This window comes from Bombina bombina, chromosome 6, assembly GCF_027579735.1.
Source record: "Bombina bombina isolate aBomBom1 chromosome 6, aBomBom1.pri, whole genome shotgun sequence".
Taxonomy (NCBI): domain Eukaryota; kingdom Metazoa; phylum Chordata; class Amphibia; order Anura; family Bombinatoridae; genus Bombina; species Bombina bombina.
The window spans coordinates 232,722,371-232,744,122 of record NC_069504.1 but is presented as its reverse complement, the minus strand read 5'-3'; the positions used below and the strand labels follow the sequence as shown (position 1 = coordinate 232,744,122).

The following is a 21,752-nucleotide window of genomic DNA, read 5'->3' as shown; positions in this document are numbered from 1 at the left end:
ATAGAAGTAAACTGGAATGTTGTTTAAAATTGTATTCTCTACTTGAATCATGAAAGAAAATTTTTGGGTTTAGTGTCCCTTTAATATACATGTTTAAAACTTTTAAGTAATTTTTTAGCTAGTAAAGGACACTGAAACCAATTATTTTCTTTCGTTATTCAGATAGAGCATGCAATTTTAAGCAACTTTCTAATTTACTCCTATTATCATTTTTTCTTCATTCTCTTGCTATCTTTATTTGAAAAAGAAGGAATCTAAGATAATGAGACAGCCAATTTTTGGTTCAGACTCTGGAAAGCACTTGTTTATTGGTGGGTGAATGTATCCACCAATCAGCAAGAACAAGCCAGGTTGTTTACTATATATGGTCCGGCATTTAAACTTACATTCTTGCTTTTCAAATAAAGATATTAAGAGAAGAAAATGTGATAATAAGAGTAAATTAGAAAGTTGCTTAAAAATGCATGCTCTGGGGCCTATTTATCAAGCTCCATATGGCGAGCCTAAAGACCGCTGCTCCATAACCTGTCTGCCTGCTCTGAGGTGGCAGACAGACATCGCCGGAAATCAACGCAATCCAATACGATCGGGTTGATTGACATCCCCATTGCTAGCGGCCGATTGGCCACAAATCTGCAGGGGGCGGTATTGCACCAGCAGTTCACCAGAACTGCTGGTGCAATGATAAATGCCGTAGAGCGTATGCTGTCAGCATTTATCGATGTGCAGCGGACATGATCCGCAATATCGGCTCATGTCCGCTCGCACGTTCTTAAATAGGCCCCTCTATCTGAAGCATGAAAGAAAAAAATTGGGTTCAGTGTCCCTTTAATGACAAGCAACTTGTGTTACATAATGAACATGCCTCAGAGAAGCTAACATATTATTTGCATGGTTATATTTCAATTGATTTCCATTTCTCTTTTAACTTATTTTATTCTAATTTTAGCTTATGGTTGGAATAATTCAAGCGGCTGAGCTTCCTGCTTTAGATATGGGAGGTACATCCGATCCATATGTGAAAGTTTTCTTGATGCCAGATAAAAAGAAGAAATTCGAGACAAAAGTTCACAGAAAAACTCTCAATCCAGTTTTCAATGAACAGTTCACTTTTAAGGTATTTTTTACTACTTACTTTTGTATTTATGTTGTAACAAAATAGTTTCTGTTCTTTTACTTTAACTGCTTTATTTTCAGCAGCTAAACAACAACAAATAAAATAGTGTTTAAGATAATGCAAATAGTAGATTTAAATGCAATGCTGAATATCTATAAATGTAAGTTGGTTTGTTTTATATAATATAAATCAAGTTACATACAACTTATATATAATATGCAATACATATTTTTCTAAACAATTACCTCCTAAATATGTACTGGTTTAATAGCGCTACTAGATGAACAATTCACATTGCTTTTGTTCCCTCTGCCAGATGGAAAAATCTTTTCATAACAAGTGCTTTGCAAATGATGCATAACATCAGTAAGATGCTTTAGTGATTTGGCAGACATTAGAATGTACACCACATGTTGTTAAAAGAAATCAACCAAGATACAAAATTATATATAGCTAAAAAATTAGATATAATAACTACACCTGTAAGCAAGTTGTTATCAGAAAAAGATCAATTTATTCATTACATTACATACATTACATAAGTACATAAACAAACATCCATGTGGACATATATATCTTTTCAATTTTTCTGTTGAACCTTTTATTTTGGGAGCCTGTGATCCCCATTTACCAAAGTTCAAGTACAGTAAACTCCACACCCAGGGGCCTATTTATGAAAGTGCGGACGGACATGTCCGCTGCACATCGAAAAATGCAGACAGCATACACTGTCTGCATTTATCATTGCACAAGCAGTTCTGGTGAACTGCTTGTGCAATGCCGCCCCCTTCAGATTCGTGGCCAATCGGCCGCTAGCAGGGGGTGTCAATCAACTTGATTGTATGCTATCGGGCAGATTGATGTCCGCCACCTCAGAGGCGGTGGATGAGTTAAGTTAGCGCTGCGGAATCTGTTGGCGCTCTACAAATAACCGATAATAATAAGGAGCAGTGGTCTTAAGAGGTTGCAGACAGATTCAGAAGGAATCAGTCTTAAGAATGGTGCTTGAATGCATGAGCTTACATCACAATGACCTAAAGCAGCATACAGAGCTTCATAAGTAATGGCATATAAATCAATCAATACGTTTATTGTAGTGTGCACAATTCACTAAGGGTCTTTCCAGCTTCACTGATGTCCCCAAACTTTTCAACTTCACTGGTTTCTGTGTCATTCTGTACAATTGATTCACTAAAACACATTGCGGTCTTCATCTTTTTAAATAAATGACCTACCTATCATACCATATGAACTAGTGAAGCTAGAGAGGCTAATGAAACCTAAAGATAAGGGTCAGAAATGTTTATGAAATAAATGGGACTATAGAAAATATAAGCTCGTATAATTATTGTATGATTTAGAATAGCCATGGAAACACACTTCCTACAGTTTTACTGATGACTGACATATTTGATTTATACACGACCTCTAAAAATCCCAACCATACTGCATTTTTCAAGGTTATCATGTTTGGTAGCTTTGTCCCACTGTCCTACCTGCTATTTTTCTGCACTCTTTATGTCTCAGTATCACAAAATTAAATTAGAACAATTTAAACTTGCCCAGAAACACTGTAGACCAACTCAATGTCATATCTGTGGTCACTCTGCTCCACCTCTGAATTGACCAGCCATGCCTATTGGCAGTAAACTCCAGCCTTGGTCATCTAGACCAGTGTTCCTCAATTCCAGTCATCAGGACCCCTAACCAGCCATATTTACATGACATCATAACTGGAGCACATGGGACATTATCAGCTGATCAGTAACCATGGTTATTAACCTGCTCTCACCCATCAGATGATTATTTCACCTGTGCTCTAGTTCAAATATCATGCAATTATGGCCTTTTAGGGGCCCGAGTACTGGTATTAAGACACACTCTTTCACCACACATACTATGTCCACATGCAACAAATCACACTAAAAAACACTCTGATTCCAGAGTTTGGATTGAGTACATATTTTACAATTTTCTAATTGGCAGATTGTTTGCTCAAGGCAAACTGCAAACTTCCATTTTACTAAATAGTGATAAGGAGAGCAAATATTATAACTGTAATCATCACTATATATTTTATATAGTACACATGAAGAAACACAAATTAAACATGTTATTTTTTATGAATAAGGTTAAGTAAAAGATGTTTATATTTATATTGAAACAAACAGGAAAGGCATATGCCAGTACAACTGAGTCCTAGGACTCTACTGCTCATTGGCTGAGAAGAAAAATTTCCATGGAAAAAAGTTGGTTTATTCAGTAGATAAATATACATTTAAAGGGACAGTCAACACCAGAATTTTTGTTGTTTAAAAAGATAGATAATCCCTTTATTACCCATTCCCCAGTTTTGCAAAACCAACACTGTTATATTAATACACTTTTTACTTCTGTGACTAACTTGTATCTAAGCATCTTCTGACCGCCCCTAATCACATGACTTTTAGTTATTATCTATTGACTTGCATTTTAGCCAATTAGTGCAGTGTCTGCCACTAGCCACGGGCGTGATTACAATGCATCTATATGGCTGACATGAACTAGCTCTCCCCTGCTGGGAAAAGCTAATAAAAAAGAGGCGGCCTTCAAGGGCTTAAAAATTATCATATGAGCCTTCCTAGGTTTGCTTTCAACTACAATACCAAGAGAACAAAGCAAAATTGTTGATAAAAGTAAATTGGAAAGCTGTTTAAAATTACATGCCCTATTTGAAAGATGAAAGTTTTTTTTGGACTTGACTGTCCCTTTAATAAAAAAAAAAGTGCCATAACACATTTTGAAACAATTCCTTTTAGACATAGAAAATATGTCATGTCCCTTTTACATTTTGGAGGTATAATCTAGTGGACTTATTTTGTTTTAATTCACTTTATTCTGAGAAAAAGCAATAGGTCTTCAGAGTTGGTAAACAAAAAAAAAAGTTTAACTAGTTATGCTTTTTTTTTTTTTTTTAGTAAACTGAATTGCATTTAAAACTGAAAAGAAAGAGAAACTGAATTTTAAATACAAGGTGTGGATTAAAAAGGCAAGCTAATAACACTTTACACCAGCCAAATTGTTTAACAATTTGCATCTCAAAGTTGACAACACCAACAGAAACGTTCCCATTGACTTATGCATCTCACACATTACAACAGACGTTGTTTATAAGACAGGTTATGACAAGTTCAACTACCCCTTAATATAATTGTTTTATCCTTGCAACAATGCTGTAAAATTATGGTCAACACTATACTTTACAAAAGCAAATAATTTGAATGTTTCATGTAGGTGACAATATTATTCATAATCTTGTTTTATATATAGCCATTGATGTGATTAGTTTCCTACATAAACAATCTCCAGGACTCATCAAATGGTTGAACGGGTCTCAGCATCCTATAATGTACAATCTTATCATATCAAATGTACACTCAGTTTGAATGGTACATAATAAGGGTGACAATGTCTTACAATAGATTTCATAAAGGGACATCAAACCCATTTTTTTCTATATTATTGAGATAGATTATAGATTTTTTGACAACTTTTAATTTACTTCTATTATCAAATGTACTTTGTTCTTTTTGTATTCCTTGTTGAAGGGAATACCTACATAAACTCAGGAGCGTGCAGATGTCAGGAACACAATATGGCAGCAGTTTTAAAAAATTGCTACACATTTTGCAAATATTGCTACCTTCTAGTGCTCAAAATACATGCTCCTGAGCCTTCTTTGTTTTTTTTTTCATTGTAAAATCTATCTAAATTGTAAAGAGAAAAATTTGTTTCATCTCTCTTTAAGCTATCATCAGTGATGGTATCTTCATACAGGTCCTTGATTATGTAATCAGTGACTGATTAATAAGTGACTAATGATGTCATCAGTGACTGACTTCATGGGTTATGTAATGTATGTCATCATTGAAGCCCAGAAGAGGACAAGATTTAAGTCATTATAAAATATGTTGCAGTATATGTATTTACTGATCTTTCTGCATATAACTTAGCACTCAACACCCATGACTCTTTATTGTGTATGTATTTTATAATATAACTAACATTTTCACTTCACTAATATTTATTTTTAATTATCATTTTTTTAATTTACGCTACTATCCTTTATGATGTTATAGGTAACAAGCAAAAACATCAAAATCTAAACTTACACTGGTGTTGATCTACTTTCAGCTGTCCAATAGCTTTTAAAAGGCTGCTAAAAAAGATATCCAGCAGTTTACTAACCTAAGGATTTTTTCTATTATTTTTTTATTTTTTTTGCACTAGACAAATTACAGCAGCGCAAGGCTTACTCATAGTTTATTTTATTATTATCAGGTATTTGTAGAGTGCCAACCGATTCTGCAGCGCTATAAACATAGGCGGTATACAATACAAAATGTAAGCAACTATAACATTTATAGGGATCAAATGGGTAGGGTTGTTGCACTGTTGTAGTCAGCTCTTATGAAGGTGATCTACAAACAGCTGGGCTCCTAGGCATACATGCAAATGGGGTTCAAGGGGATAACAACGGATTTAGGAAAGGTTAGTGTAGGTTGTATGCATCCCTGAACAGTAGAGCCTTAAGGGAGCGCTTGAAGCTTTCAAAACTAAGGGAGAGTCTTGTGGAGCAAGGCAGAGAGTTCCACAAGATAGAGCCAGTCTTAGTTGTGTCTTGTGCAAGGAAATGTTTCATTTTAAAGATGTTTGTAAGTGGCAGACTGAAGCCAAGGACTAAATGTGAGGAGTGAAAGAAAGATCTGAGTTAAGTGTGACCCCAATACATCGGGCAGGGGTAATAACGGAGTTATCAACAGTTATAGAGAAATGGGGATAAAGATTTTTGAAGAAGGGGGAAAACAAAGAGCTCCGTTTTGGAGAGATTTAGCATAAGGTAGTGAGAGAACATCCAGGATGAGATATGAGAAAGACAATTAGTGACACAGGTTAGCAAGGAAAGATATAGGTCTGGTGCAGAGAGGTAGATTTGGGTGTCATCAGCATACAAATGATATTGAAACCCGTGGGACTTTATTAAGGAACCTAATGATGATGTGTAGATTGAGAAAAGATGGGGACAGAGGACAGAGCCTTGCGGTACCCCTACAGAAAGTGGTAATCGGGAAGAGGATGCCCCAAAGAAGGCTGCTGAAGGATTGGAGGGTTTGAAGACAAAGAGGGTTGTTAACATTATCAAAGGCTGCAGACAGATCAAGGAGGATAAGTAGAGAGAGGCGGCTTTTTGATTTTGCTGTAAGTAGGTCGTTGGTAACCTTAAAGGAGCAGTTTACTTAAAAAATATATTCCCTTTAATTTGTTCCTAATTATCCACTTTACCTGCTGGATTGTATTTAATTGTTTACAAGTATTTCCATTACCCCTATATTGGAATTTGAAATAGTTTATTTAGCCTATGGTATCCTCACCCATCCTGAAAGTTTTTGGCATAGAGGCCAAGCTGTATTAACACAGCCTGTAGAATAAATTACACTTCCAGTGGGTTATAGAAGAGATAAGGTAATAAAATGTTACTTTTTCCATTGTTCTCTCCAAGTAGTGATGATTGTTTTATGGACAGATATAAGATAAAGAAGCAGGTATATGTACACAATGTGATAAAGTAATAAGATATTATTACACCTACAAGCTCAACCCATTTTATAAGGTTGTGGCTTTAAAACACAAAATCAGCTAATTCATATACACAAATAAGCCTTAAATCTCATACATTTTACACTCTGCAGCTGGTAAATAAAGTAATTGGAAACACATTAAGGGAAAAACAATTTTATAGTATACTGTCCCTTTAACGATTTCTCTCTCTGTGAAGTGATGGGTACAAAATCCAGATTGCAGTGGGTCAATGAGGGAGTTTAATGTAAGGAAATGTGATTGACGTGCATATACTATCATTTTAAAAAGCTTTGAGGCAAGATGGAGTAGGGTAATAGGGTGGTAGTTGGATGGTAGGTGGAGAGAAGGTTTGACCAGTGCATGTTTTCGAGATGAGGGAATTATACCGGGGCTGAGGGAGAGGTTGATAATGTTTGTGAGTATAGGGGTAAGGGGAGAAGAGAGGGAAGGGAGTAGCTGTGAGGGGATGGCGTCAAGGGGACAGGTAGTGAGGTGAGAGGACAGTATAAGGGCAGAAACTTGTTCCTCAGTAACAGGGGCGAAAGAGCTATATTTTGACCTATGTGGGTTTTGGATGATCGCAAGCTTTTGAAGGGGTTAGAGACTGGTACTATGTTGAGCCGATTCTGAGGGAGTCAATTTTGTTAGCTGAGAGAGAAGTTGTATTAGGAGGCAAGGGTGGGTGGAGAAGAGTATTGAAAGTGGAGCACAGATATTTTGGGTTTTAAGAAAGAGTAGACATAAGAGTAGAAAAGTAATGTTGCTTATAAAATAATAGTATATAGTTTACATAATACTTAGTAATGACTTTTAGCTTACCATATGCTGTTTATGGAGTCAAGGTTTTAACTTCCTCTGCTAGGCATAAAGGTCACAATGTGGGAATTCTGAATTCCACAGAATACACTCACTTTTTTCCGTGACTATAAGAAAACACTACAATTTTCATATTTCAAATACAGGAAAACCAGGCAAAATAAATAATGTAATTTTTTTCTCACTATAATGCATAATTATACCTATAAAGTGGAATTACATGTTTATTTAACTATTGCTATGACACAAAGAATATAATTATTATTATTATTATTATTATTATTATTAATAATAATAATAATAATATAACTATATATACTGCTTAAATAGTTGTGTTATGGATTAAAGTCAAGTTGATCACTTGCCCTTCTTGACCTATTTTAAAAAGTACTTATATTGTTGAATGCAGTTAATTAAAATCAGTTTCCTACATAAGCAATACCCCTGAGCTCACCATCTGATTGGACTAGCTGTTCTCAGTTTCTTATAACATACAATGAAATCATATCCCATCTGTCAGGAAAAGTTGTGCAAGTGCCTTTTAATCTCAATCTGTCCTCCTATGTCTCTCAGTAAATGTCTGCCAATTAGTATTCTATCCAATTTGTAAGTGGATGCTGGCTGTGTCCAAGCAGCTGCACAGAATGCAGTGAAATCTAAAATGGACAGTATCCATCACCTCTCTATATGGTGTAAAAACAGAATACAAAGAATAGAATAATCTATGTGAATATCATTTGTGCAGTAGCAGGCTACATAAAGCCAGGGATGTGTAAATGATATAAAAAAAGAAATATAGTTTTAATTCAACAACTTAATTGGCAATTTCAGGAAAAAATATTCAATGAGTCATTGCTCATTGTTTATTGAAAAAACATTTTTTTTTTCAGAAAACTAAATCATAAATGGGCCATTTTAAACATATTTCTTATTGTTTCAATGTATATATATATATATATATATATATATATATATATATATATATATATATATATATATATATATATATATTCAAATAAAGAAAGGAGAGAATTAGAGCAGAGAACCTAGAAAAAGATTAACAGCAAAAAAGCGAATAAGACAATCTTATCCAGCACTAAACAATAAACAAGACATGTCCTCCACTCAGGATAAATTCTGTCAACGTTCATTCTCAGTATAAGAAAAAACAGTGAAAAAATGTAATTGCTGACAAAGTTTGAATTAACCTCAGAATAGATTGTATAATAATTTGTAACTAACAGCAACCACTCATAATACAACATTCTACCTAAAAGGGGCTCCTTGTTTATTAAATGTCTCAATATCAATATTTAATTGGTTCCATGAAAGAGTTAATTGTGTTTCATCAATTCGGGATCCCCTTGGTAAGCCAGTGGATAACAGTTTATATGCAGCCAATATATCCAGCACCAGACCTAACAATCATAAGGTATAAATCCGGTTACAGGGCTACAACTCACTCAGATCTTGATAGGAGTGTAGTATCAAATTCACTGATCTCTGTACACTTAAAGCACAGAGTGTACTTACTCAGCACCTTTAGACGACACATATAGATCACGGAGTATGTTCACGTCAACACCTCCTATTTGTCAAGCAGGGTTCACGGAGTATGTTTAAGTTAACACGTTCTATAGATGCTTTCAATTAAGGTGACTGGCATTACAATCAACAATTCAACTCTGATTCAACTCTGGTTCATTGCCATCACTTACATCTCAGAGAGCTGCTCAGCATGATCTTACATAACGGTATAGAAACTGGATCCTTTTGTAATCCATCGGAAAAATGAGAGTTGGTTGTTGTTCAGTGCTTAACGGTTATACTTCCCATACTTAAACCATATCACTACACGCCAAGCTACGCACGTTTCACCCCTTAGGCTTAGGGCTTCTGCTTGAGTTTGACAATTTTATTGATAAATGAGGACGTTGAATGGAGATTCTGGTCAGTGATGTACAGCGAGCGTATTTAACACAACAAATGCGTTTAGGTTGATTCATTGATAAATTGACCCCATAGACTGATACATTGGCAAAATGTAACCCACAAATTCAAAGTTGTCTATTAGGTAGCTGCCAAGCTTGACTGATATAAGCCCATGTTCCAAACAATTAAATTCCATGTGAAAAAAATATGTAGCAATTTTTACCTTCTTTTTCAAAGGTACTACAATCTAATAGAACAACATTTTTCCCTGCACTCATTTACTCCTGCTTTCCATTGTACCCACTGTTTTATCTTAGTTTATATAAGGAGATCAAGCACAGGTCTTCATAACTGTAAACTTTATTCAGAATGCTATACACACACACACACTATGCAAGAGGCACTTCCTGACTCTACCATTGTGCACATAACAACAGGTTGATATGGTTCATACCAAATGATAATCTCAATATCACACATTTAATTTCCTTTTTCTTTTCTTTTTTCTTAACAACAGAAAACTTAAAGTACACTTTTTTTTAACTGTAGTCTATGTGAAAAAAACTTCAGTCCCTTTTAACATTGTTCAATGAGACGATTAGGTTTTTGATATATCGACCTGACCTTGTTTGCATTGCATCACTCGCAGGCAAGTCAGTCGAGCTTTGCAAAGTTTCTCTGGCATCTTCATTCTCCAGCTGCAATGGAGTGTTCAATGTATCCTCACAGGTTTCCTTCACTGTCAAATTGTTGTGAACTGATGGAATAGCCATCAAATGTCTACGATTCCTACGTAAACATTGCCCATCATTGTTTTGAACTACATACGATCTTGGAGAATATTGCTGGATAACTGTCCCTTCAGTATTCCAGGTGTTTGAATCTTGTACGGAGTTTGTACCTGAAGATTCTCCAAAGGCTTTGCAGCTCGGTCATAGTATTCATTCCTTTTCTCTCTGAGTTTCAATTTGGTTTCTATTACAAGTTTTTATGGGAACCTTTTCCAAGGTTTCACAACTGGTACTCGTGTGACCAGCTGTCTGCCAAACAATAATTCTGCCGGTGACTTCCCACATTTTAAAGGAGTAGCTCTATAGCTAAGAAGAGCCAGACATGGATCCTCGTCTGCATCTGTTGCTTTACGAAGTATGTTTTTTTCACTATCTTTATTCCAGCTTCTGCTAATCAATTTGCTTGTGGATATCCCGGGCTGGATGTTCGATGTTCAAATTCATAGGTACTGGCAACCCTAAACTCTCTACAATTGAATTGATGACCATTGTCTGATATTATTACTCTTGGAATGCCATGTCTCGCCAAAATTGCTTTTACTTTTTTGATCACTGTCCTTGATGACTCATATTTCAATAATGCTATCTCTGGGTAATTAGAGAAGTAATCCATTACTAAGATATAATGCTGATTTTTGAAAACAAACAAGTCCATTCCTAACTTTTCCCAGGGTGCCAACGGGAAATTCGTATCCAGTATAGGCTCTTTAGGTAACTGAGGTCTGAATTTTTGGCAAGTCCGGCATTGAGTGATCATTGTCTCAATGTTTTCATTCATGTTTGGCCAGTACAAAATGTCTCTAGCTCGTATTTTTGTCACCTCTTTCTGCAACTTTAAGTCCTCATTGTTAAATGGTAAGTAAGCTTGTGACAGAGCATCCGCTACCACCAACTCCTTGTCAGGTATAAAATCCAAGGTGAAGTCATACCTTTGAAGTCTCAGCAACAAACGTTGAATTCTTGGAGGTGCATCTATCAAGCCCTTTTGGTAGATGTGAATCAAATGTTTGTGATCAGTTTTTGCTGAAAATACTCTCCCATACAAATAAACATGACATTTTTCAGATCCGTAAACTAGTCCCAGTGTTTCCTTTTCAATTTGAGCATATGATTTTTCAGTATCTGTCAATGCCCTATATGCATAAGCCACAGGCATCCATCCCGAGCCTTGATTTTGAAATAGAACTGCTCCCAATCCATTCTGTAAAGCCTCAGTTGATAACTTTGTTTTTGCTGTTGGATCAAAGAATTGCAGAGTTGGTGCAGTAGTAAGCATTTCCTTCAAAAACTTCCATTCTTTCTGGTGATTCTCTGACCATTCCCAGGCACAGTTTTTTCTGAGTAGTTGTCGCATTAGTACAGTTTTGTCTGGTAAATTAGGTATGAACTTGCCAAGGTAATTCACCATTCCTAGTAAGCGATTTTTTTCTGAATTGACACTTTGTCTTATTGAACTAAGGAGATCAAGCACAGGTCTTCATAACTGTAAACTTTATTCACAATGCTATACACATACACACTATGCAAGAGGCACTTCCTGACTCTACCATCGTGCACATAACAACAGGTTGATATGGTTCATACCAACTGATAATCTCAATATCACACACCCACTAACATTCTTTAATAACTTACAATTATTAGTACCATCCGTAATGTGCTACCATTAATTACTGCAGCATTCTACTACACTTCCTAGTATGCTCCCATTAAATAGTTCTGCTTTCCACTGCACCCCTAAACGTGTATCCATGAATTACTATAGCTTTTCACTGACTTCCCAGACTTCCTACTTCCCACTAACCTTCCAAACTTCCCGATTTCTGTTGCAGTCCTATTTATGTCCACTTTAAATACTGTGCTCTGGATTTCCACAAGCCTCTCAGCATGCTCCAGTAAAATTCTCCTCTATCTGTTTTTATCTGATGATGGTTTCCACAGCCAGTCCTTTAAAATACAGGAATGAGCTTGGAAGGTCAGTTTAATGCAAGCAAGGGCAGATGCAGTGTGCTCCACACTTTACTTTCAGAAGTAGCCAAGCAGCCGTTTTCTTAGACCTAGATTTGGAGTTTGGCGTTAGCCGTGAAAACCAGCGTTAGAGGCTCCTAACGCTGGTTTTAGGCTACCGCCAGTATTTGGAGTCACTCAAAATAGGGTCTAACGCTCACTTTTCAGCCGCGACTTTTCCATACCGCAGATCCCCTTACGTCAATTGCGTATCCTATCTTTTCAATGGGATCTTTCTAACTCCGGTATTTAGAGTCGTTTCTGAAGTGAGCGTTAGACATCTAACGACAAAACTCCAGCCGCAGGAAAAAAGTCAGTAGTTAAGAACTTTCTGGGCTAACGCCGGTTTAAAAAACTCTTAACTACTGTACTCTAAACTACACTAACACCCATAAACTACCTATGTACCCCTAAACCGAGGTCCCCCCACATCGCCGCCAATCGATTAAATTTTTTTAACCCCTAATCTGAAGACCGCCAACTACGTTATCCTTATGTACCCCTAATCTGCTGCCCCTAACACCGCCGACCCCTGTATTATATTTATTAACCCCTAACCTGCCCCCCACAACGTCGCCTCCACCTACCTACACTTATTAACCCCTAATCTGCCGACCGCAAAGCGCCACCACCTACGTTATCCTTATGTACCCCTAATCTGCTGCCCCTAACACCGCCGACCCCTATATTATATTTATTAACCCCTAATCTGCCCCCCACAACGTCGCAGCCAGCTACCTACAATAATTAACCCCTAATCTGCCGACCGCAAAGCGCCGCCACCTACGTTATCCTTATGTACCCCTAATCTGCTGCCCCTAACACCGCCGACCCCTATATTATATTTATTAACCCCTAATCTGCCCCCCACAACGTCGCCTCCACCTGCCTACACTTATTAACCCCTAATCTGCCGACCGGAGCTCACCGCTATTCTAATAAATGTATTAACCCCTAAAGCTAAGTCTAACCCTAACACTAACACCCCCCTAAATTAAATATAATTTACATCTAACGAAATTAATTATCTCTTATTAAATAAATTATTCCTTTTTAAAGCTAAATACTTACCTGTAAAATAAATCCTAATATAGCTACAATATAAATTATAATTATATTATAGCTATTTTAGGATTAATATTTATTTTACAGGTAACTTTGTATTTATTTTAACCATGTACAATAGCTATTAAATAGTTAAGAACTATTTAATAGCTAAAATAGTTAAAATAATTACAAAATTACCTGTAAAATAAATCCTAACCTAAGTTACAATTAAACCTAACACTACACTATCAATAAATTAATTAAATAAACTACCTACAATTACCTACAATTAACCTAACACTACACTATCAATAAATTAATTAAATACAACTCCTACAAATAAATACAATTAAATAAACTAGCTAAAGTACAAAAAATAAAAAAGAACTAAGTTACAAAAATTAAAACAATATTTACAAACATAAGAAAAATATTACAACAATTTTAAACTAATTACACCTACTCTAAGCCCCCTAATAAAATAACAAAGCCCCCCAAAATAAAACAAATGCCCTACCCTATTCTAAATTACTAAAGTTCAAAGCTCTTTTACCTTACCAGCCCTGAACAGGGCCCTTTGCGGGGCATGCCCCAAAGAATTCAGCTCTTTTGCCTGTAAAAAAAAAAACATACAATACCCCCCCCCAACATTACAACCCACCACCCACATACCCCTAATCTAACCCAAACCCCCTTAAATAAACCTAACACTAAGCCCCTTAAGATCTTCCTACCTTATCTTCACCCTGCCAGGTTCACCGATCCGTCCTGAAGAGCTCCTCCGATGTCCTGATCCAAGCCCAAGCGGGGGGCTGAAGAGGTCCATGATCCGGCTGAAGTCTTCATCCAAGCGGGAGCTGAAGAGGTCCATGATCCGGATGAAGTCTTCATCCAAGCGGGAGCTGAAGAGGTCCATGATCCGGATGAAGTCTTCTATTAACGTAATCTTCAATCTTCTTTCTTCCGGATCCATCTTGCAGACCTCCGACGCGGAACATCCTCTTCTCCCGACGCCTACTAGCCGAATGACGGTTCCTTTAAGGGACGTCATCCAAGATGGCGTCCCTCGAATTCCGATTGGCTGATAGGATTCTATCAGCCAATCGGAATTAAGGTAGGAATATTCTGATTGGCTGATGGAATCAGCCAATCAGAATCAAGTTCAATCCGATTGGCTGATCCAATCAGCCAATCAGATTGAGCTCGCATTCTATTGGCGAGCTATTGTTTGTAAATATTTTTTTATTTTTTGTAACTTAGTTCTTTTTTATTTTTTGTACTTTAGCTAGTTTATTTAATTGTATTTATTTGTAGGAGTTGTATTTAATTAATTTATTGATAGTGTAGTGTTAGGTTTAATTGTAACTTAGGTTAGGATTTATTTTACAGGTAATTTTGTAATTATTTTAACTATTTTAGCTATTAAATAGTTCTTAACTATTTAATAGCTATTGTACATGGTTAAAATAAATACAAAGTTACCTGTAAAATAAATATTAATCCTAAAATAGCTATAATATAAATATAATTTATATTGTAGCTATATTAGGATTTATTTTACAGGTAAGTATTTAGCTTTAAATAGGAATAATTTATTTAATAAGAGATAATTAATTTCGTTAGATGTAAATTATATTTAACTTAGGGGGGTGTTAGGGTTAGGGTTAGACTTAGCTTTAGGGGTTAATACATTTATTAGAGTAGCGGTGAGCTCCAGTCGGCAGATTAGGGGTTAATAATTGAAGTTAGGTGTCGGCGATGTTAGGGAGGGCAGATTAGGGGTTAATACTATTTATTATAGGGTTAGTGAGGCGGATTAGGGGTTAATAACTTTATTATAGTAGCGCTCAGGTCCGGTCGGCAGATTAGGGGTTAATAAGTGTAGGCAGGTTGAGGCGATGTTGTGGGGGGCAGATTAGGGGTTAATAAATATAATGTAGGGGTCGGCGATGTTAGGGCAGCAGATTAGGGGTACATAGGAATAATGTAAGTAGCGGCGGTTTACGGAGCGGCAGATTAGGGGTTAATAATAATATGCAGGGGTCAGCGATAGCGGGAGCGGCAGATTAGGGGTTAATAAGTGTAAGGTTAGGGGTTTTAGACTCGGGGTACATGTTAGGGTGTTAGGTGCAGACGTAGGAAGTGTTACCGCATAGCAAACAATGGGGCTGCGTTAGGAGCTGAACGCGGCTTTTTTGCAGGTGTTAGGTTTTTTTTCAGCTCAAACAGCCCCATTGTTTCCTATGGGAGAATCGTGCACGAGCACGTTTTTGAGGCTGGCCGCTTGCGTAAGCAACTCTGGTATCGAGAGTTGAAGCTGCGTTAAATAAGCTCTACGCTCCTTTTTTGGAGCCTAACGCAGCCTTTATGTGGACTCTCAATACCAGAGTTATTTTTATGGTGCGGCCAGAAAAAAGCCGGCGTTAGTTTTTCGGGTCGTTACTGACAAAACTCCAAATCTAGCCGATAGTGCTCAATATTAAATTAAGCTATTCTATTATGAGCTCAGAAAAAAAACCTCTTAAAACATTTTCTTTTTTTAATGAACTTCTGTTTAACAGACACTGGTGCTCTTGCAATCAGGATTATAGTCCGTTAATCTTTTAATATTTATTGCTAAACTTTCCATATCCCATATTCAAGCTGTGAAAAAAATAAACTTGCCATTTGTTTTTTGAAAACTATTTATGAAATTATATTATATACAGGAAAATCTGCAACAGGTGCTATTTACTTGTTTGTATTAGCTGCTGTTTTTTTATAATCTCCTCTGTAATGTATGTAACTGGTGAGCTTAATATATCTCAGTACTGTTTAGTAGTTTTCTTGCTTTTGCATATTGGAAATATTTTAGCACATAACCATAGGCAAGATGTGTTTACTGCAGATAAAACATACACTTTATTTTGCACCTTAAAATGTTTCTGTGTATGAAGTAAGATTCCTTTCTGCAACCAATCTGCCTTAGTAGTTGTGCTGTAGGCTGTTTTAATCAGCACTCAAGGAGCTTATTACAAGGTCTTAGAATACTTCTGGAAATTAAATGAAGGAAATGACCCAGCTCAATGTAAATGAAGAGACAAGCTGATTTTAACAGCCAACCAATTGACCATATACATATAGTAAGCCTATTTTCTTTATAACTCAGAAAAGTTTAAATGGACTTTCAAGTATAAAAAATAAAACTAGAGTTAGTGGATTTCCAGTATAATCTCAAAAATAGACTTAAAGGGACATTCCAGTCAAAATTGAAATGCACGTACATAAATTGCATCTTTGCATAGAAACATATTTACAGTATGAATACATTGGCAAAAATGCTTTTAGTATTTTATCACTGTTTTATGTTAGCATTTTTCTCTGCACGTGCTTATGAAGCATAGCTAAATATTTCCAGTGCACCAGAATTTTAAATACTGCAGCTGCTCAGAGAGCAAGTGGGGCTTGTATCATGTCAGCAATAATGGAAATTGAGTCATTACCAGATGATACAAGCACCTTAGGCAATACGACCAAGTACTGAGTTTAAAATGATGGTGCACAGAGCATATTTAAATACACTCTTGAAACAGTTATAGCTTTTACAAGAAGCATTTTTGCTAATACATGGATATTACAAAAATGTTTGTATGCAAAATCAAAATGCACCTGTGTGTATTCCAGTATTGGCTGAAATTTCCCTTTAACCTACGTACTTATAGAAAATTATATGTTTTTGCTACTATGTTTGAGCAAAATATTCACAGTGATTTTTAGACTGGAATGTCCCTTCAGTATAATTTAATCAGCACAACAATCACTCAGGCATTGCTGACTTCCTTTTTTTTTTTTTTTTTTTGCTCTGATAGATTTCTCTGAAAACTGCCTCAAAGCTTAAAGTGACAGTAGCATCAAATTTAAACTTTTATAATTCAGGTAGACCATGCAATTTTCTAAATTTATCAATTTATTTCTTTGATGTCATTTTCTTTGATATCCTTTGTTGAAAAGCATACATATTTAGGCTCAGGAGCAGCAATGCACTACTGAGAGTTAGCTGTTGATTGGTGGTTGTACATAAGGGCTTCTTGTCATTGACTCACCGGATGTGTCCAGCTAATTTCCAGTAGTGCATTGCTGATTCATCCACAAAGGACAAGGATTCAGTCTATCTGAATGATTAAAGAAAAATGTATGGTTTCATGTCCCTTTCACACCTTTTTGGTAACATTCATCACTAACATAAAGTCATTTTCTCCTAGTTTTTTCATACTTTGTATTTTTCCCTCTCTCCTTTTACAGATTTGTTACTGTAAAATGAGATTAATTCCCAAAATATTTTAATACTGTTTTGGAAAATAGAAAATATATTTGAATATATATCAAAATAGTTTTATAGCACTGAAAATGTTACTTAGTCCTGAGTATTAAAAATGCAAATAATAAATAAAAAAGACAATATACATTTCCAAAAACTGATTCAAAATGATTTTTGATAAACTGCTCATAAACTACAAAGTTTAAGGATACTAGGTACGAAAGTAGAGTTAATGCTTGTATAATAAGATACATTCCTCACAAAGACATATTAATAGTATAAATATTCCATTAAAATATTTCTAAAGTCTTGTCAAATGTATCTTAGTTTTGGCTTTTATTCTGTGACAAACTTTACTTAAAGATCAAAATTACATAATGGTATAATACGAAATATGCCTTTACCACATAGTTTCAAATACTTTATTGTGTAAAAGAAAATTTATCAGGGTGGACTGGACAGTGTTTAAAACAGCGTTTATCATAAAAATTACTTAAAAATATATATTTATGGAGCCGCCAAAAATTGTTGACCCCTCAACTTAACAGCTAAGAACTCTTAAACTGAATGTCTTAATAATGGGTTGGTAAAGAGAGTGAAGTGGAAACATTTACAATTTTAATTATTTCATATGGGAACATTCAATGTCACTCCAATGTCTATCCCAAAAAACTTAATCAAATTGGCATGTACTAAAAAAAATCACATTTCAAAAATTATAGTAGTATAGTTGATGTAATTCGGGTAGCAAATTGTATTTTACTCATTTATATAAATGATTTTGTTTAAATAGGACCCAGATTTAAAGTATATTCCTTCTTTCTATCTTTTTATGTTTTCAAACTTGTAATACAGTAAATTAAAAGTTCTGAAAGCAAATAAAAGGAGACATAACTCCTAATGTGCATTTCACTTAATTAATTAACAGAATTGTTTGTTTCTACTATCAGTCTATACTTCCCTTATGTTTTTTAAGAAAATCTTTGTAGTAGGGTTTGTTGTAGGTTTGACATAATTTGAAGTTACGTTAATGCATATTTGTGCAGCCAAAAACTAATAAATTGATTTGCATGACTTTTATAGGATATGTTGAGTTTACAATTAAAAACTAGAAACTGGTTGCATCTTATTAAGCTATACCAAGTATCTTCCTTAGTGAATTTAAAACTGCAAATAAAATTTAAGCTCGTAGACTACTCTTATTATCCATCCAGCTCCATGTTTATAATTTTCTTAGCGAAAAGTTCTCAAACACTGCTGCTACACAATCCAATATGAGTTAGTTCAGACATGACAGACTAAAATAATTAAATTAAAATATTTATATATATATATATATATATATATATATATATATATATATATATATATATATACCTGTATATTGACAAATGGTAATATTATAGACTTTATATAGTAAGTGTAATAAAAGACATTTCACATGTGAATGATGAAATTCACCAATCTAATACTACCTATTTTATCTTAATATGTTATGTATCTGTAAAAAAAATGTTTATGTCTGCTTTAAAGGAATGGCAAACATTTCAAAGTAATTACAAATTTAGCTTGTATATAAGCTTTTGAGAACTTTGTCAGATAATGAAAAAAGCTATAGAAGAATTGAAATCCTCATGCATAAATTAAATCTATAAATGTCCATGGAAATTGTCATTCCTCTAAAAGATAGTAATTACCTTCACTTTCCTCTTTCTGGCCAATATACAGTGCTGTAGCTTCATCCTAGACAAGTAATTTAAAAGATCATTCATTGATAAGACTGAGGAAATTTATAAATTATGAGAGTTTGCCAAGAAAAACTCAGAAAATTTATCTAAATATCTAAAAATAGCCAATTTTATTTTGTTCAATGCATACAATATGTTCATGATTTTTTATGAGTTTTAAGTAATTTTCAACAAAGACTCGAACTGTCAATTTAGTTATTGTTAAATCCTATTTGGGCATCAGGAAGAAATTTCACTCAGTACTTCTTCATTACCTTCTGTCATCTTCTAAATATCTCTTTTACGTACAACACATTTGTTTTACCGTAGGCCATTTTCATTTCAACAGCATGTTCAGTCTTATGATGACAGGTCTAGTTCCCAAACAGAGACAATAAAAGATGCAGGCTTAGTAATCACTCAAGAAGATAGATATCCCCATAGGCTTGAACCTTTACTGTTTGCTAAAGTCTTTTGACCCCTATGGTAATTTACTTTCACAATAATTCTTTTTTGTCCTTCTGTAAACTAAAAGCTTCATAAAAAATAAGACTGATAAAATATCCTAATGCAGTTGAGCACCAGACTAATATTTTACATCCATTTATATATTGAAATATGTGAATTGAACCACATAAGAAATATACCCTTGGTTATTATATACTGAGTTTACTATAGAAATCATTTTTGGGTTGTTTTCTTTTCTCTTTGATTTATGTCTCTAGAGCAACTTTAAAAAAAACAAAAAAAAAAACAAAGCAGACAATAGAAATAGTTATTCATAGAAAGACAAGATTTTTTTTGTCTTGAGACTAGTGTATTTTTTTTTAGAAATTACCACTTCATGTAAAATAATAGAGTAGCTGTTGAAATAGATTATCATCAAAATAAGTTTAATGAGAATGTGTCAGCATCCAAAATAAATAACATGATAGACATGGTCATAAACTCCCATGTGTATACTACTGAGAAGCCACTGAAAATTATACAAATCTTTTAAATATAATTTAGCTGAATGTCCAAATAAATCAGCACCAGTGCAATCAAAAACTGAATAACATTTGATAGCTTCTTCTTATTAGAACAATATATAATATATATTCTGTTTTTTCTTGAAATGCATGGACATATTTATATCTCATGCATTCTCCCCAATTGTCATAAAGAACCATAACTACTTATGGCCAACCAACAGATCAATATTTCATTCATTCTTTCTGGTCAGCAGTGTTAATTTTTAAATTTACGTTTGTCATAGCATGGATTACAGATGTTTGTACATACAAATGTGGCAGTAAATTGGAATATGGATTAATTTCTTCCTCTGCATACAGTAATGTTATCCTGTCCTCTATATATATACAGTGGGGAAAAAAAGTATTTAGTCAGCCACCAATTGTGCAAGTTCTCCCACTTAAGAAGATGAGAGAGGCCTGTAATTTTCATCATAGGTATACCTCAACTATGAGAGACAAAAAGTGGAAACAAATCCAGACAATCACATTGTCTGATTTGGAAAGAATTTATTTGCAAATTATGGTGGAAAATAAGTATTTGGTTAATATCAAAAGTTCATCACAATACTTTGTTATATATCCTTTGTTGGCAATGACAGATGTCAAACGTTTTCTATAAGTCTTCACAAGGTTGTCACACACTGTTGCTGGTATGTTGGCCCATTCCTGCATGCAGATCTCCTCTAGAGCAGTGATGTTTTGGGGCTGTCGCTACGCAACATAGACTTTCAACTCCCTCCAAAGGTTTTCTATGGGGTTGAGATCTGGAGACTGGCTAGGCCACTCCAGGACCTTGAAATGCTTCTTACGAAGCCACTCCTTCGTTGCCCGGGTGGTGTGTTTGGGATCATTGTCATGCTGAAAGACCCAGCCACGTTTCATCTTCAATGCCCTTGCTGATGGAAGGAGGTTTGCACTCAAAATCTCAAAATACATGGCCCCATTCATTCTTTCATGTACACGGATCAGTCGTCCTGTTCCCTTTGCAGAGAAACAGCCCCAAAGCATGATGTTGCCACCCCCATGCATCACAGTAGGTATGGTGTTCTCTCTCCTCCAAACACAACAAGTTGTGTTTCTACCAAACAGTTCTACTTTGGTTTCATTTGACCATATGACATTCTCCCAATCCACTTCTGGATCATCCAAATGCTCTCTAGCAGACGGGCCCGGACGTGTACTGGCTTAAGCAGGGGGACACGTCTGGCACTGCAGGATCTGTGTCCCTGGCTGCGTAGTGTGTTACTGATGGTAGCCTTTGTTACGTTGGTCCCAGCTCTCTGCAGGTCATTCACTAGGTCCCCCCGTGTGGTTCTGGGATGTTTGCTCACCGTTCTTGTGATCATTTTGACCCCATGGGGTGAGATCTTACGTGGAGCCCCA

The 21,752-nt window shown here is 35.3% G+C and overlaps 1 protein-coding gene across 1 annotated transcript in view; it reads left to right on the top strand.

The window, feature by feature from the left end:
• The window catches only part of SYT1 (synaptotagmin 1), a 991,400-nt gene that overhangs the window by 768,062 nt on the left and 201,586 nt on the right, over nucleotides 1-21,752 (top strand). Inside the window, exon 8 of the mRNA XM_053716760.1 lies at nucleotides 950-1,117. Coding sequence (XP_053572735.1) covers nucleotides 950-1,117 — 168 coding nt within the window. The remainder of the gene's footprint in view (nucleotides 1-949; nucleotides 1,118-21,752) is intronic.